The sequence below is a fragment of the Peromyscus californicus genome, unplaced genomic scaffold (genome assembly GCF_007827085.1).
Source record: "Peromyscus californicus insignis strain IS unplaced genomic scaffold, ASM782708v3 Scaffold_4__1_contigs__length_199733344, whole genome shotgun sequence".
Classification (NCBI taxonomy): domain Eukaryota; kingdom Metazoa; phylum Chordata; class Mammalia; order Rodentia; family Cricetidae; genus Peromyscus; species Peromyscus californicus.
The window spans coordinates 51,350,266-51,366,215 of NW_026294562.1; the positions used below are offsets into that span (position 1 = coordinate 51,350,266).

General features: G+C 51.0%; 1 protein-coding gene across 4 annotated transcripts; it reads left to right on the forward strand.

Moving 5' to 3' along the window:
* The first annotated feature begins 25 nt into the window (after positions 1–25).
* On the forward strand, positions 26–13,760 carry Tkfc (triokinase and FMN cyclase). 4 transcript variants are annotated; one of them, XM_052762926.1, is made up of 18 exons: positions 26–80; positions 1,375–1,483; positions 4,855–5,044; positions 6,168–6,278; positions 6,365–6,546; positions 8,348–8,426; positions 8,734–8,823; positions 9,401–9,435; positions 9,512–9,596; positions 9,692–9,781; positions 10,430–10,546; positions 10,909–11,028; positions 11,213–11,350; positions 12,143–12,249; positions 12,340–12,443; positions 12,553–12,586; positions 12,695–12,784; positions 13,138–13,760. In XM_052762926.1, the coding sequence occupies exons 2-18, from the start codon at positions 1,481–1,483 to the stop codon at positions 13,297–13,299; spliced, it is 1,737 nt and encodes a 578-aa protein (XP_052618886.1). In that variant the 5' UTR covers positions 26–80; positions 1,375–1,480; the 3' UTR covers positions 13,300–13,760. The 4 variants fall into 4 exon arrangements, with proteins under 4 accessions (XP_052618886.1, XP_052618884.1, XP_052618885.1 ...); XM_052762924.1 differs by lacking the exon at positions 26–80 and adding an exon at positions 87–743; XM_052762925.1 differs by lacking the exon at positions 26–80 and adding an exon at positions 87–280.
* The last annotated feature ends 2,190 nt before the right edge of the window (positions 13,761–15,950 follow it).

Here is a 15,950-nt window from a genome sequence, read left to right on the forward strand (position 1 = left end):
CCCCTGAGGCCCCGCCCCCTCCTTCCCGCCCCCTGCTTACCGCCAGAGGCCGCAGTACCCGGATGAGAGCGACGGTTAGGGTACGCAGGCGGGAACGGCCTCCAACTAGTGGTCCGGGACGGTTCTCCGACGCCCACCGGGCCCTCAGAGCCCGCCTGCTGGCTCCCCTTCCCCAATCCGCGCTCCTTTCCTGCCTCAGAGTCTGCCTCCTTCCCTCCTCCCTAGCTCCAGGAGTTTTTCCCCTTTAGGAACCGGAAGGGCTGCGGAGGACTAGGAAGAGGTGACAAAGATCTTGTGCACATCCCAGACTAGAACCGGGCTTTCCTTTGCTTAACTTCCAGCCCCTCCAGGGCCATCGAGTGCCCTCAACTGACCCCACCCCACCCCACCCCCACCCCCCACCTCACCTGGGGGCCTGGATGCTCACCTCTTTTAATTTCTTCAGAAATGAAAGGGCTGCCTACCTAAATCACTTACCAGCACAATTAAGTGACCCTACTGCGATCCAAATTCTGACCGCAAGCACAACAACGCTGGAAATTTCACAGCAAGAGCCTTAATGACCCAGGTGGCCAGGGCAGTCCGCGCTGCAGATCTAGGCCCCAGGCTTCTTCAGACAGCCTCCACACCCCCACCTCTCAAGGAGCAGCAGATTCTGAGGCCAGAAGCATCTGCAAAATGCCAGAGAGGAGCTCACATGAGGCTGAGACCTAAGGGGATCAGTTTAACTAAAAGTCTCCCTAGTGAGTTGAGGCAGAGATGGGTGGAGCTAGGTCTAGACCAACAAAACTGCTATACCAGGTCTTAACTGAAGAGTGATTTATACCTCAGATGTCCTCAGCCGGCACTCTGCCTGACTTTGGAGAACCGGATGATCAGTAGGAACATTAATTCGGCTTTGTAATAAGAATAGACATGGGCTCAAGTCCTGTCTCTTACCAGTACAATCTTGGACAACTCGTTAGAGCTTTCAGTCCATATTCCAGAAGTAAAGTCAAGTCACAGGGCTGACTTGATCCTGGTGTGGTCAGCCAGCAAGGTGGAGATCTTTGTACATTTTCACCACTAGTGATACCCATGTAAGATATGAAGTTACTCTGTGGGTAACTTTGCTCCTTGAATAGGAAGGAGGTGGGTACTGCTCCCAGGCAGAGAGGCAACCCTGTGCCCAACATGAATTGATCTGTCTTCAGGCCAAGTGTGGGTGTGAACCTTGGTCAGGCCCACGCTGCTCTCCATCCCTAGCCCACGTACTAGAGTTTGGACTTGGATCAAAGTCTGAGGCAGCTCCCTAATTCCTAAGGCGCTGGAGGCGTGATTGCGCCAGTTGGCTGCCAGTGCGTTCCGCAGGTCAAGTCCTCGCTACCCCTGCAGGTGCTGCCGCTGCCTCTACTTCCGACCAGGTAGCACTCAGGAGTGGCCACTCTGCGGCAGCTCAGAGCAGAAGTGTGAGCTCAACTTGTATCAGAACTTCCCTACCATGGTGAGTCCTGTGGGGGGGGGGGGGGGCACAGTAGAGGGAGGACCCTGGGGTTCACCTCTCTGAGCCCCCTGAATTTCCCTGTTCCCCAGCTGAGATGCTGCTGCCTCCTGAGGTTCAGAGGTTTGTATCTCCAGGGTTGATCCCTGTTCCCTTTCCTGCAGGCCACCGGGCCAGGCCAGGTGTGAGGCTGACCTGAGGCACTCTGAAACCCCTATGGCTAGGATCTCAGTCATGCATTTAGATCAGAACAAGTTACTGTGTAATAAGTCACTTTACTAGTCAACGAGGGAACCAGGAAGAATGATCTGGTGCCTGTTCCTCAGCCCAGGCATGTGTGGGCTGCTCCCAGAGCGGAGAAATGGTTTATGGGAGGCTCACAATGCCCCAGGGCTTTGCTTCAAAACTGATCTTGTACAGATCTGGGTTCAGATTTGAGCCGAACCCCCACCACCTGTGTTACTACTATGCAGAAGGCTTGACCTCTCTGAGCCTCTCCTCTCCCCCACCCCCATCTGCAATATGGCAGCTTAAGACCTGCTACCATGTTGCTGTGTGGTGTGGATTCTAGGCCAGAATCCCAGTGGCCTCACATAGTACCTCCCTTTTCTTGCTTCTCCTTCCCCTGGGGTTACTGAGAAACAGGAATGGCTCCAGTGCAGGCATGATTGGGAGTCTCTTGAAGGGTGGTGGTGCTGGAGGCTAGGCTGGGGGTTGATGCCAATACACAGCTTCACTGGGTGCGGTGATCCCTCTGTCCCCACGCTGTGCCTTTCTCAGGACGAGACCTCTGGCACCCTGTGTCTGCTTCAGCACCTTAGGAGAGCAGCATGTGGTTGAGGTGACCCAGGCAGCTCCAGGACACTTGCTGGCTGTGTGACTTGGAGCACAGTCGTCTGTTGTGCTTCCGTTCCTCTTTGTGCTAACCTTCCCTCCAAAGGATTTTTGGGAAAATGAAATTAAACAGGTTCATAAGTACTTAGAAATAGTCTGGCTCTTAATGCTTAAGAAATGGAGCCTGTCTTATTCTGCTTGCTGCCTATGAGCCTGGACTACCCCCTCATCCTTCAGCAAGTGTTAAGGCTTTGGCCCCTGTTAAATGGAGGAAAGCCTGGCAGGGAGACATCAATGCTGCATTTTGCATAAAGGTTCCTACTGGGTACTGGCAGGTTCAGAAAGGAGGCAGGAAGTGCACTTGGCTGGGACCACTAGGTGGCGCCAGCAGCCTCCTCGGGGTCCACTTGGAGTCTCCTGAGGACAAAGGCAGGGTGCTGCATTCCAGGCTACAACTGTTTGTTTAGCTAGCTCCAGCTTTTCAAAGCTTGTTCACAAAAGGGACTATAGGTCCTTTTTAGTGAGCTGTTCCACGACACTGATGCAAAGCTCTACTTTAGTAAATTGCTGTTTAGAGGAAGAGTGGAGCCTAGAACCGATGTTTCTTCCCTGAGTTCTCATAGCTAAAAACAGGCTGGAGTGGGGTTTGATACCAGGTCCCAGTGACTAGAGAGCCTGTGCTCTCCACTACTCTAGTCCCGTATTGCTCCCTTCTGGCTGCAGCCCCTGTAAAGACTCAGCTGAACCCAGAGGTATTCTCTGGAGTTCTTAGGTAAGCCTTTGCACAACCTCCCTCCTGAGTATGTCCTAGTTTATCACAGTGTAACTACCCTGGCAGGAAGGAAGACATTCTCAAGAGAGACATTTGCACCCCCTCCAACTATTAGCTAACAGACTGTTAAAACAATGCCCCCTCCCAAGAAATTGGAATTGTCCCAGGAAACTCATGCTGGGCGAAGGTAAAAAAGAAGCCCTGGTGCTAGTCAGGAGAACCTGCCAGGAAGAGACTGCACATAGTTCTCACAATGTTTCAGACCACCTTGCTAGAAAACCTAGATCCGAGAGCAACGGGTCAGGGATGGGCAGAACCACCCCTTGACTAGGAATGATCAGGCTTTTTGTTTAAGGGTTGTTTTTTGCTGCTGCTGTTGTTGTTCTTGTTGTTTTTTTTTTTTGGGGGGGGGTGTTTGTCTTGTTAGTTTTTCAAGACAGGGTTTCTGTTAGCCCTGGCTGTCCTGGAACTTGCTCTGTAGACCAGGCTGGCCTCGAGATCCACCTGCCCCTGCCTCCTGAGTTCTGGGATTAAAGGTGTGTGCCACCACCCTCAGTCAGTCTTGTTTCAGTTTTTATGTGCCTGGGATACATGCGTCTCAAACTTTGTATGTAGCTAATGCTAACCTTGAACTCCCAACCCTCCAGCCTCTACCTCCCAAGTGCTGGGATTACAGGCCTGTGCTACCACACCCAGCTAGAACTGCTAGAGTATTCCTACCACTTGCTCTCTATTTAAATCTAAACCTCCTGTCGGTACCCTGACTTGGAGAGGGGAGTCGCTGGACCTCTTTATTTGCTCCTCTTCCCAGTGAGTACACATGAATTAGTCTCCATTCTCTGCTCCTTACTGTTGTTTCTTTAGTTGACATATCGAGGCTATGCAGCTGAGTCTAGTTTGTTAGGGGTAGCAGAGCTGAGGCTTTGACCCTACCAACTCCTCTTAACAAGATTCCTCCTGTGGTTGATGAGTCCCCCTACCTCTTCCTGCCGGTCCCATGTTACCTGGGTCACTCTGATGCTCCGTGGAGTCACTGCACTATCACACACCTCCATGTCTTGGCTTATGCTTCCTTCTGCCCATAATAGCCCCTCTCTTCCCCGTGCCTACATACCTCCTACTTAGTCTTCATAAAGACATCCTGGGTCCCTTCAGGAGATTGAGGTCCCTTTCTTCTGTGCAACCATGCATGTGTGTGTCCCTCTCACATAGCATGTAAAAATGATATTCATGTTCCCATGGAGGGCAGGGATAGCATTCTACTCTCTGTAAATATGCAGGGCCCAGCCTTAGGCACAGCCACCCTGCATGAGAGGTCCAGCTGGAGCACATGAAGCCCAGTTGTCTCATCAGATGGGTGTGGGGCCTGCCCAGGCCCTTCCCCCATCACAGGAACCTCAGCCTAAGACTCCTCTGACAGAAACAGACAGGGCCCCAATTTCATTGTTTTTTTTCCTAGTGAGGACACCAACTCCCCCAGCTTTACATCAAAACTGTTTTTCAGGACAGACAGAAACCATGGTGCAAAAAGCTTATAAGTTAAGCACTGAGTAAAGAGTTGAAAATTGAGAAGTCACAGGCATATATACCCACCTGGTAATGAAACAATTCAAGCACACTGTGACCTCCAAATTCCTAAGTGGCTTCTGTAATTTCTTTCCCCTCCCATGAGATTCCTGGGTAAATTTGGCACAGTAGTGTTGCTGGACAGGATGGGGGTCCCTGCTGACCACACTCTGAACCTCTTCTTCCTCCTCCTCCTCCATAGACCTCCAAGAAGCTGGTGAACTCAGTGGAAGACTGTGCTAATGAGGCCCTTGCTGGGGTAGTGGCCTGTAACCCTAACCTGCAGCTCCTCCAAGGTCACCGTGTGGCCCTGCGATCTGACCTGGACAGCCTCAAAGGCCGAGTGGCACTTCTTTCAGGTGGAGGCTCAGGCCATGAGCCTGCCCATGCCGGTGAGCATCTTGTGTTGATTGTGAGGGGTACTCGCCAGAGCAGAGGAGGGATCTTGGGAGATCCTCAGTGCTAGTATGAGGTACCAGACAGATAACGCTAAGGCCAGAGTTAGGAATGGACCCAGTCTCCATCCTCCCATACCCAGCTGCCCCAAGGTCAGTCACAGCCTGTGAATTCACACAGCATCTGAATTCTTACAGTTCTAGAAATGTAGGGTTGAGCCAGATAATCTCTGAGGCTCTCCCAGCCTCAAGAGTTGGTGATTATAAAAGTCTTCCTTGCCCTTTTTTCCAGTCCACTGACCCAGCACCTCCATGACACTTTCCTGACTCTGCCAGCCCAAAGCAGGACCCATCTTCTGCATCCCCACCATGCCTTCCCCACACTTGAACCATCCTAGCTGGTTTCCTGTTTGATGCCAGAGATGTGAGCCCTCGTTAGGAGCCCTACAGCAGGGCCAGATCTTGTGTCCTTTGCATCTTTCCTGTCCACCTCAGTGGTCCATTTATTCACTCTGCACATATTAGCGAGCCTGCTGTAAACCTGTCCTGTACAGAGCACACTGTGAATCAGGCAAGATCCTGCCCAGGGGAACTTTCATGCCCCACTCCAGGAAGATAGATGTAAGAGAACTTCAGAGAGCCTCAGGGGATATAACAAACATTAGAATGTATGGTGAGGGGAAGAGCAATGACTCAGCGCTTAAAAGTACTTGTTGCTCTTGCAGAAGAAGACCTGGTTCAGTTCCCAGCACCCACAGAGCCCCTCACAACCATTTGTAACCAGTTTCAGGGGATCCACTGCCCTCTTCCGACCTCCATGGGCACCAGGCACACACATGGTGCCATAGTGCACACACATACACACTTGCAAAACACTCAGTTAATCTTTTTTTCTAAAGCTTTATGTACAAAGAACAGGAGGAAGACCAAAAAATGGTAGGAGGGGACAGAGTTCTTCAGGGTTAGAAGTCAGGAGAAGTCCCTCCAAGATGACTCCTATGGAGGGGTTAGCCATAGCACAAGCACACAGTAGGGCTGCCCAGACATGGAGCTCAGAATGTGGGAAGCCCCAGGGATAACAGGTATAGACTCTACCCAGCATTCTTCTCTCCATCTCCAGGTTATATCGGGAAGGGGATGCTGACAGGGGTCATTGCAGGATCCGTGTTCGCTTCTCCAGCTGTGGGCAGCATCCTGGCAGCCATCAGAGCTGTGGCCCAGGCAGGCACAGGTCAGGCTTGCATATGGGAGAAAATGCTGTGGGTGGGCACTTTGGGGGTGGGCAAGGGCAAGGCTAACAATACCACACTCCTGCAGCGGGCACCCTCCTCATCGTGAAGAACTACACTGGAGATCGACTCAACTTTGGAGTTGCTATGGAGCAGGCCAAGGCCGAGGGCATCTCTGTGGAGATGGTGGTAATTGGAGATGACAGTGCCTTCACTGTCCTGAAGAAGGCAGGGCGGCGTGGCCTGTGTGGCACAGTGCTTATCCACAAGGTTAGCCTCCCCGACCTGGGACACTGAGGCACCAGCCATTTCTTTACCCTGATCTCCCAAGTCCTCACCATTGCCTCAGCCATTAAGCCCAGAATGCAGGCATTCTCCCAGCCCGGTTCCCTTTCCTCCCCTCCCCACACCTAGTCAGTTGCCCCTGCCTAGCAGTCTCCCAGTGCTGCATAGGTCCTCCTCATAGCCTGTCCTAGCTACCTTCACTGTGTGTCATGGCTCTTAGTCTTACAACTGTACTCACCTTCTCACTGGGCTTCCTATTTGCTTCCTGCACTCCTGCCTTGCCAGTATGTTGCCCACATTGTCTCCAGGGGTGTCTTTTTAAAATGCATATTGATCAGCACTCAGAAGGCTAAAACTGAGGCTAGCTTAGACAACAAAGTGAGACCCTGTGTCAAAACAACAACAACAAATATGTGTATATGCCCAATTTTTATCTTACTGAAAGCATCTTAGGTACCCATAGTCAGCTCAAGCCCCTTGGTTGGGGGTGCCCACCACACTCTTTTTATTTATTTGAGGGCTGGAGAGATGGCTCCGCAGTTAAGAGCACTGGCTGCTCTTGCAAAGGACCTGGGATGGGTTCCCTTCACTCACATGGTAGGTCACAGGTGTCGTAACTCCAGCTCCAGGGGAGGCCAGAAGAGGGTGTTGGATCCCCTGGAACTGGAGTTTCAGACAATTGTGATGCCATGTAGGTGCTGGGAACCAAACCTGGATCCTCTGCAAGAGCCCCAAGTTCTCTTGACTACTGAGCTGCCTCCCCAGCCACTCCACCACTGCACTCCTGTCCCATCTCACGGCTTCATTGCCCAGCACCCCCTCTTTCCCCTTATGCTCCAGAAACATCAGGTCCCTCCCTGTATCTGTTGGGCTGGAGCTCACCTTTGTGGCTTTATGTATGCTGTATCTGTCCCTGCAAAATCCTTTTGTCCCTGGTCAACCTTCTGTGGCCTGGCTCACTCCTGGAGACCGATGGTGCTCCGTGTGGTACTCTCTCTCCCTCATCTCCTCAGCACCCTGAGCCACCTTTCTCAAGGCTCTCTCAGCCTCCTGATACATGTGCCGTCTTGCAGTAATTTTCAGTGTGTGTCTCTGCTTGTCTTCTTCAGACTCTGAGTTCCTTGAAAGAAAAACTGTGATTCAGTCTTCCTTTTTTTCTTTCCAGCTCAGTAGATTCTTGGTGAAAACTGAGTAGGAGGGTGGATGAATCGAGCTAAAGTATGCTATGGAAGAAAGAGATCTAAGAATCAGGACACAGCAACAGGCTGTGTGACATTGAACAAATCATCCTTCTCTAGGTTCATTTCTCTCTTTTTAAAGTCCATTACAGCTCCACTAGACTGGAGTGGGGAGGGAAGGAGAGAGGGAGGGACGGATGGAAGGAGGGAGGGAGGAGGGGGGAGAGAGAGAGAGACAGAGAGAGACAGAGAGAGAGGGGTGTGTGTGTGTGTGTGTGTGTGTGTGTGTGTGTGTGTGTGTGTGTGTGCGCGCGCGTGTGTGTTGCTGGGAATGGGCTTTATGCATACCAGGCCAGCTTTCTACCGTGGATCCACACCCCCATCCCCAAACAGAAACTCTTGAAGACTCCCAGCAGGTATGTTGTAAATGAGGAGAAGACATTCTTCTGCCCTAAATTTGATGGACCACATTTAGTGTAGAAATTCTGAGATCCTCCCTCCTGACAAGAAAGTTCTTCCCAGCCTTTCTTCTTCTCCCAGTGACCCAGAGACTCTTCCACCCACCATCCTCTCTCTCTTTCTCTCTCTTTCTCTCTGGGTGGCTCCAGGTGGCAGGTGCTCTGGCTGAGGAAGGTGTGGGGCTGGAGGAGATCACAAAGCGGGTGAACATGGTCGCCAAGGCCATGGGTGAGTGCCAGCCCCAAGGATGGGAGGATGTGGCAGACCTAGGGATTCAGAGCATGCTCCTACCAGTTACACCAAAAGCCTTTCCATGTTTCCCTGGGGGCTGGGGAAGGTCCCCTGAGGGAGGCCCTGGAGCCTGGAAGCTGTGGGTACCAGAGTTTGGACTCTCTTCATCACTGAGATGAAGAGTTGGGCAGCCTGTTCTGAGAAGAGGATGCCATAGCCAGGGCTTCCACAGCATTGCTGCTGCCATCCTAGCCCCTCTGCCAACAGCAGAACCACCATCTCTTTCCTGCTTCCCTTTTCCTAGGTACCCTGGGGGTGAGCTTGTCCTCCTGTAGTGTCCCTGGCTCCAAACCCACCTTTGAGCTCGCAGCTGATGAAATAGAAGTCGGCCTGGGTAAGCCTGGGGCCACCGTGCCCCCGCCGTTCCTGTTCTTGGCCTTGAGCTTTGCCCACCTCTAAGGTCCTGGAGTTGTCTACCTGGACCTCCCTGCTTACTTGATGTCCCCCAAGTGGTCTCTGGATTCATAGGTGGGCACTTGAGGCACAGCCTATACCAACCTGCCTGACTTCTATCCACTCTGCCATCTGTGCCCAGGCTCTGGACACATAGAACGCCATATTTCTCCTACCTCGCTTTTACCCACATCATCATCCCATGTACTCCTGCTCAAGCCCCAATGTATAGCCCTTTTGGTCCAAAGGCTATCTTGTCTGTGACTGACATGGTCCACCTCTCCCCATGTGTTTCTAACACAATAGGCATTAGTGCCCTATGGCCTCTGTGACTTCCCAGCTAGCTCTACTGCCACACCATATGCTGCCCTGTTTTTCATTATTCTTTCCTATTCTACCCACTATCCACATTCATTGTGTCTAGCCTTGTGCTGAACACTTTGTGTGTCATTGATAAAAGCATGGTAAGAGAATCAGCAGGCTGTGAGCCAGCCAGTAATGACCACATCTCTCCACAGGAATCCATGGGGAAGCTGGTGTTCATCGGGTAAAGGTAAATAGACTCCTTGATCAGCCCACCCCAGCCCTGAGGCATCCTAGAAACAGCTCACTCCTGCTTCTTCTAACAGATGGCACCTGCTGATAAGATTGTCACTCTCATGCTTGACCACATGACAAACACCTCCAATGTATCCCATGTGCCTATACAGTCAGGTGAGTAGCCTGTAGTCCCCAGTCTCCAAGACCTTCCTGCTCCTCTGCATAGAGACACCAAAAATCTCACTGAGGGTGTCATAATCTATCCACAGGCTCTTCAGTGGTGCTGATAGTCAACAATCTGGGTGGCCTGTCTTTCCTGGAACTGGACATCATAGCTGATGCTGCTGTACGCTTGCTGGGTGAGCCCACACTACAAGAGGACCCTTAGCCCTTTGGGTTTTTGTTTGTTTGTTTGTTTGTTTGTTTTGTTTTGTTTTTTTGAAACAAAGTCTCACTATGTAGCCCTGGCTGGCCTGAACTCACTATGTAGACCAGACTGGCCTTGAACTCACAGATACCCTCCTGCCTCTGTCTCCATGCCTGGCTCCCTTAACCCTTTGAACCTAGTTTGAACCTAGGCATAAGAAAAGCAGCTGAGGCAGTGTCCTGTCATGGCCCAGAACATCAGCTGAGCAGTTACAAGCTTGAGTTAAATTGTTACTCTTGCCACTAAACTGCTGGGGTCCTGAGTCTGGGAGTAATAATAGCAATGCCTGCCTTATAAGGTGGTTATGAGAATTGAATGAGATTAAGTATATGTAAGACACCTGGTGCCTGCTGAGAACTCAGAAATGAGAACTGTTACTCATCAGTCCCTCAGGAGGGGATACATCCAAGCAATGTGGTAATGGGCTGTCACTGAGGGATGCTCTGAGGAAATTGGGTCATTTCCCTACTCATCACAGGCCTCAACCTGCAACGTCCTTGTTTTGCTGTTTGGTTTCTTTTTAAGATGCTCTGTGGTAGTTCTCTTTCCCACTCACAGGCTTCTGTGCTTGGCATTGCAGAGGGCCGTGGGGTGAAGATTGCCCGTGCCATGGTGGGTACCTTCATGTCAGCACTAGAGATGCCTGGTGTTTCCCTTACCCTGCTGCTTGTGGATGAACCCCTGCTGAAGCTGATAGGTAAGAGAGACCTGGAGCCTAAAGGCATTGCTAGAAGGAACCATCATCCATTCACAGGCTCATAGCATTAGGGCTGATGATGGTGACAGTGTGGCTCCAGACCTGTGAAGAGGCTCTTTCTAGCATTTTGGCCTTCAGCTCTCACTCAACTATGGAAAGTTGATATTAATGTCTTCCTCACATCTGCCTTACCCTCTCCCCAGAGAATGCCCCCCCCACTCGGTATGCAGTAGACACTCAGTGTATTCTTATTGATGTGGACCGCCTTCTTGTAGACAGCTTAGGGAACCAGTCTTCAGGGTCAGGTGGGGAGTCCAGACCCCACTTGATCTTGTCTGAAAAAGTTATGTGGCTGCCTCTAGATGCTGAAACTACTGCAGCAGCCTGGCCTCACGTGGCCAAGATCCCCGTGACTGGGCGGAAGCGGATCCGAGCAGCTCCCACAGAGCCTCCAGAGGTCCCTCAGACCACTGCAGCAGAAGGTATTGGGCCCTGCTGATGGAGAGGGGCAAGAGTCCTTGGTGGTCAGGACTTTAGCTTGAGCACCAAAGGGTACATGGTGGTACAAGGTGATCCAGGGACCTTGGCCCCCGTATCTCCCACCCTGGTCAAGTTTGGCTGTGAGAAGGTCCAGCAAGGCCTCTGCATGCTGTCCTCCCTTTCTAGGTGCATCATCCAAGCAGATGAAGCTCGTGCTGGAGCGGGTATGCACCACCCTGCTCGGACTGGAGGAGCACCTGAATGCCTTGGACAGGGCTGCTGGTGATGGGGATTGTGGCATTACTCATAGCCGTGCTGCCAAAGGTTGGCCTCTATGGGGTGCCCAGGGCCTGATGTAGCATACTAGTTCTTAGATTTGAGATTGCATGAAACAATTTCCAGAACATTTAGGGGCTTTCATGGAGTTGCTGCCTTTCTTCGTCAGGTGAGGCCATTTGACACACCCCTCAGCTTGTTTTCCCAAAAGAAAGGAGTTTCCCACACTACAAATGGGAGAGTGATCACAGAAAGAAAGTCCATTCTGCTGCCCTTAGCACTCTCAGTGTCTACATCACCAAAAAGCCCTGTAGTTCAGCCATTCAAGAAAGATGTATTCAGGTAGGCAGTGGTGGTGCACGCCTTTAATCCCAGCACTTGAGAGGCAGAGGCAGGCAGATCTCTGTGAGTTCGAGGCCAGCCTGATATACAGAGTGAGTTCCAGGACAGCCAGGGCTACACAGAGAAACCCTGTCTCCTCGAAAAACCGATAGATAGATAGATAGATACATAGATAGAAAGATAGATAGAGATAGGTAGGTTGGTGGGTTGGTCGGTCGGTTGATTGATCAATTGATCAATCGATAGATGCATTCAGCATCTACCTCAAGCCAAGTACCACTCCTGTCTTCTGATTACAGAAATGCACAAAGTCAGGCAATGGTGGTTCATGAGGATTTCCAGGCCAACCTAGGATAATGGGAAAGAAAAGAGAAAAAAGAAAGACAGAAAGCACATCTCTCAGTAAATAAGACCAACCAGGAAAACACTAGCAGAGACCAGGGGGAGAAAAGGAAGTGGGTAGCATCTCTGAAGGGCCACCTGCCTCTCTACTTGCAGCCATCCAGGGCTGGCTAAAGGAGGACCCAGCTTTAGCCAACCCTGCCCAGGTACTCTCCAAAGTGTCTGTTCTGCTGCTGGAGAAGATGGGAGGCTCATCTGGGGTGGTGAGTAGAAAGGACAGACTGATGGGGAAGGATGCAGGTTTTCCTGGGTGCTGGCCAGCTCCATGTACTCAGCATTCTGGTCCTCCTCAGCTCTATGGCCTGTTCCTGACTGCAGCTGCCCAGCCTCTTAAAGCCAAGACTGACCTTTCAGCCTGGTCTGCTGCCATGGATGCTGGCCTGGAGGCCATGCAGAGGTGAGCAAGGGCCCTGTGTCTTAACACCAGGGGTGTGCTGGGGAGGTGGTTGGTAGATGCTACCTGCTCCCAGCCAGGCCCTGTCCTCACACCTTGCTCATTCTTTCAGGTATGGAAAGGCTGCACCAGGAGACAGGACAATGGTGTGTACTCAGGGTGTAGCTCCCCTTGCCCCTTTGAGCCCACAAACCCTATAGCTATCCTCAGTGGCAGGACTTCTTCTCAACCCCCCTCTCTCTGACCTTGTCCAGCTGGATTCTCTGTGGGCAGCAGGACAGGAGTTCCAAGCCTGGAAAAGCCCAGGAACAAGTCTCCTCCCAGTCCTGACTAAAGCAGTCAAGGTGAGTGAGGCTCCACTAGACAATCAAGGAAGCACCAAGCTTCAACTTCTAGATGGCTTTAGGCAAGTTAATGGCTTTTTCCACCTTCATTTCCACCTGTGTAAATTAGGAATGAACACCTAACTCCAAGTGTTTTATGTCTAGGGAGATACATTGAGCCTAGTCTAGTACCTGGGCTGAGGCTCAGCAAATAGGAATCCCATTCCTTGCTCGAAGTAGAGAAGAGGTGACCTTTCCACTGAGGGATGGCACAGAGATTGCTGACAAACAGGACAAGGGTCTGATTTTCAGGACCCAGTGGGAAAGGAAAGGCCTGGTGTCATGTTCTTAAGCCTACTCCCACACTTCCTCAGAGTGCTGAAGCTGCAGCCGAGGCCACCAAGAACATGGAAGCTGGTGCTGGAAGAGCTAGTTACATCAGCTCTGCACGACTAGATCAGCCGGACCCCGGAGCGGTGGCAGTGGCCGCCGTCTTCCGTGCCATCCTGGAGGTCTTACAGACACAGAAAGCATGACTGCCTCTTCTCCTCAGCTCCGCCCCCTGTCCCTTACTTCCTCTTGCCTTCCCCCTCGCTCACCCTAGCATCCATCCTCTGCATGGAGCGGCACATCCTCCACCGCACCGCCAGAACTGTTCCATGAACATAAACAAGTGTCTGGCTGGGTGGTCCCGTGCTCTGCCAGCAAGCACGGCCCTTTCCCTCCTCAGGGAAGAGGAGTCCCTCAGGTCATGTTCACCCCACCCCAGGCAGCTCTGAATGTCAGTGATAAGGCTTTTCCTGAGTACAACATAGCCTCTAACTGGGTGTACCCATTTGGTTTCAAGACTCCAGGCCTCTTCCTCTGGAAGGCCTCTTCCTCTGGAAGGCCTCTTCCTCTGGAAGGCCTCTTCCTCTGGAAGGCTTCTTCCTCTGGAAGGAAGGCCTCCCATACCCAGTGTATGAAAGAAAGCTAATAAAACCCATGGAAGCCACAAGCTGCTGCCTCATCTTTGGGACTTTAGCCCTGGTTACCGTGACCATGACCCATCTCTTGGCAGGCAGTTTATCACCTGTGCTCCAGACGAGTTCTGCTCGGCTGGGCTGGTTCCGTGGGTGGGGACTCCCCTTTCCGGTCCTAGCACACACCATACCAGTGCACGTGAAATTGGCACAAAGGCTCTTCTCTGCACCAGATCAGCTATCGATTCTTCAGAAACTACACGGGCATTGGGTCCCCAGAAAAAAATGTATTTGCTGTGTTTTGAGGCTCTGGGATAGTTGAGAAGCTGCAGTCATACCAGCCCCAAGATCTCTCTAGAGCAGTGGTTCTCAACCTTCTTTTTTTAAAGATTTATTTATTTATTATGTATACAGGAGAGGGTTCCAGATCTCATTACAGATGGTTGTGAGCCACCATGTGGGTCTGGGAATTGGACTTAGGTCCTCTGGAAGAGCAGTCGGTGCTCTTGACCTCTGAGCCATCTCTCCAGCCCCCGGTTCTCAACCTTCTTAATGCTGCAACCCTTTCATGTAGTTCCTCATATTGTGGTGACCCCAACCATAAAATTATTTTCATTGCTACTTCATAACTGTAATTCTGCTCTTCTGAATCATAATGTAAATATTTTTGGAGTGAGAGGTTTGCCAAAGGGATCACGACCCACTGCTGTAGAGCAATCATTGCCTATACCTTGACCAGTGGAAAGCCTGATGTGTGCTGAGACAGCACACACAGCTCACGCCAGGCATGACACCCTCACTGTAGAGAGGTGATTCAAGGCACTGGCAGGTCATATCCATGTAAAGGCTGGTTCTGCTTTAAGTCAGCTATGGGAACTCATGCCCACATTTGGCCAGTTGAGATCTGTAAAATTCAATGATACCCATCTCAGGCCCACAAGATGGCTCAGTGGGTAGTAGTCTGAAGGCCTAACAACTTGAATTTGATCACCAGATCCCATTAGGTGGCAGGAGGTAAAGTTGTCTTTTGGCCTCCACGTGTGCTGTGGCACGAGCGTGCCTACATACACAAAATAAGATTTTTTTCCCAGAATGGTAACCATCTCACAAGGATGTGAAGACTCAGGTGAAGATTAGGATCCTGGGCAGTCTGGTGTTCTAGTGCTGTCACCAGAACATCGTTAGCATTGGTGTCAGGCACACTCCCCTCCTACTGCGTCACCATCCATAGTCATCCTAAGAAGGGACCTCATCATCTGTGCTCTCAGATTAGGCCCTGGGACTCTCTGGCCTCTGGGCCTAGGGTCTTCTGTCAGTCTGTCCCATCAGAAGGCCCTGGCAACAGATCTGGCTGGCAGCATGCACAGATACATGTGCCCAGCAGAGAGGAAAAGGTTGGCCTCAAACAAGGACTTGTGGATCCCAACTCTGCCATCACCCAGCAGAGTGACAGCAGCAGGTCACCCCACTTCCTGTCCACCTCCACTCCTTTTTGAGTCTTGTTTTCCAGACTTTAAGGCAGGGAACACCCCTTTCCTAATGAAAGGAGTGTGTGTCCTAAAGACATTCACTATGAAGGACACCCACACAAATTTAAGTAGCATGCAATTCAAAAAAATACAACCATGGATTTCTGGTTGCCCCTTCTCTGCATCTGTCAGAGTCAAGCCTATCCTGAGACCTTTGTAAAGTGCCAAAACTCAATATCGTCATTTCAGCAAAGAAGACTTCTGTGTTTCAACAGAACTCCTATGCTTAAAACTTTTATTCCTAATGTGATGGAATTAAGAGGTGGGGCCTTGAGCCTAGCCTGGTGGCATACCCTTTAGTCTGAGCACTCCAGGAAGCAGAGGCAAGAGGATCTCTGTGAGTTTGAGGCCAGCTTGGTCTACATAGCAAGTTCCAGGACAGCCAGGGCTCCATAGTGAGACACTGTCTCAAAAAAAAAAAAAAAAAAAAAGTGGGGAGAATTCCCACATAGCTATTCCTGGTTTGACTCTGGAGTGTTAGCACCTAGCTTTGATCTGCCTTTTGTGACTGCTACCTCCTATCTCTGGTACCTTCTGTTTGAAGTCTTATCTGAGAGTTTTCCAAGGGGATCAAAGCCCATGCAAACTTAGTTTAAGAACAACTCAGAACACTGTGGTATTCTTGTTGATTTTTGTTTTTGTTTCTGTTTTTTGTTTTTTTCAAGACAGGGCTTCTCTGTGTAGTTTTGGTACCTG

Coding starts and splice junctions, on each gene's coding strand:
- Tkfc (XM_052762926.1), top strand. Junction 6,279..6,364: donor TGTGGCCCAGGCAGGCACAG/GTCAGGCTTGCA, acceptor ACACTCCTGCAG/CGGGCACCCTCCTCATCGTG. Junction 6,547..8,347: donor GCACAGTGCTTATCCACAAG/GTTAGCCTCCCC, acceptor GGGTGGCTCCAG/GTGGCAGGTGCTCTGGCTGA.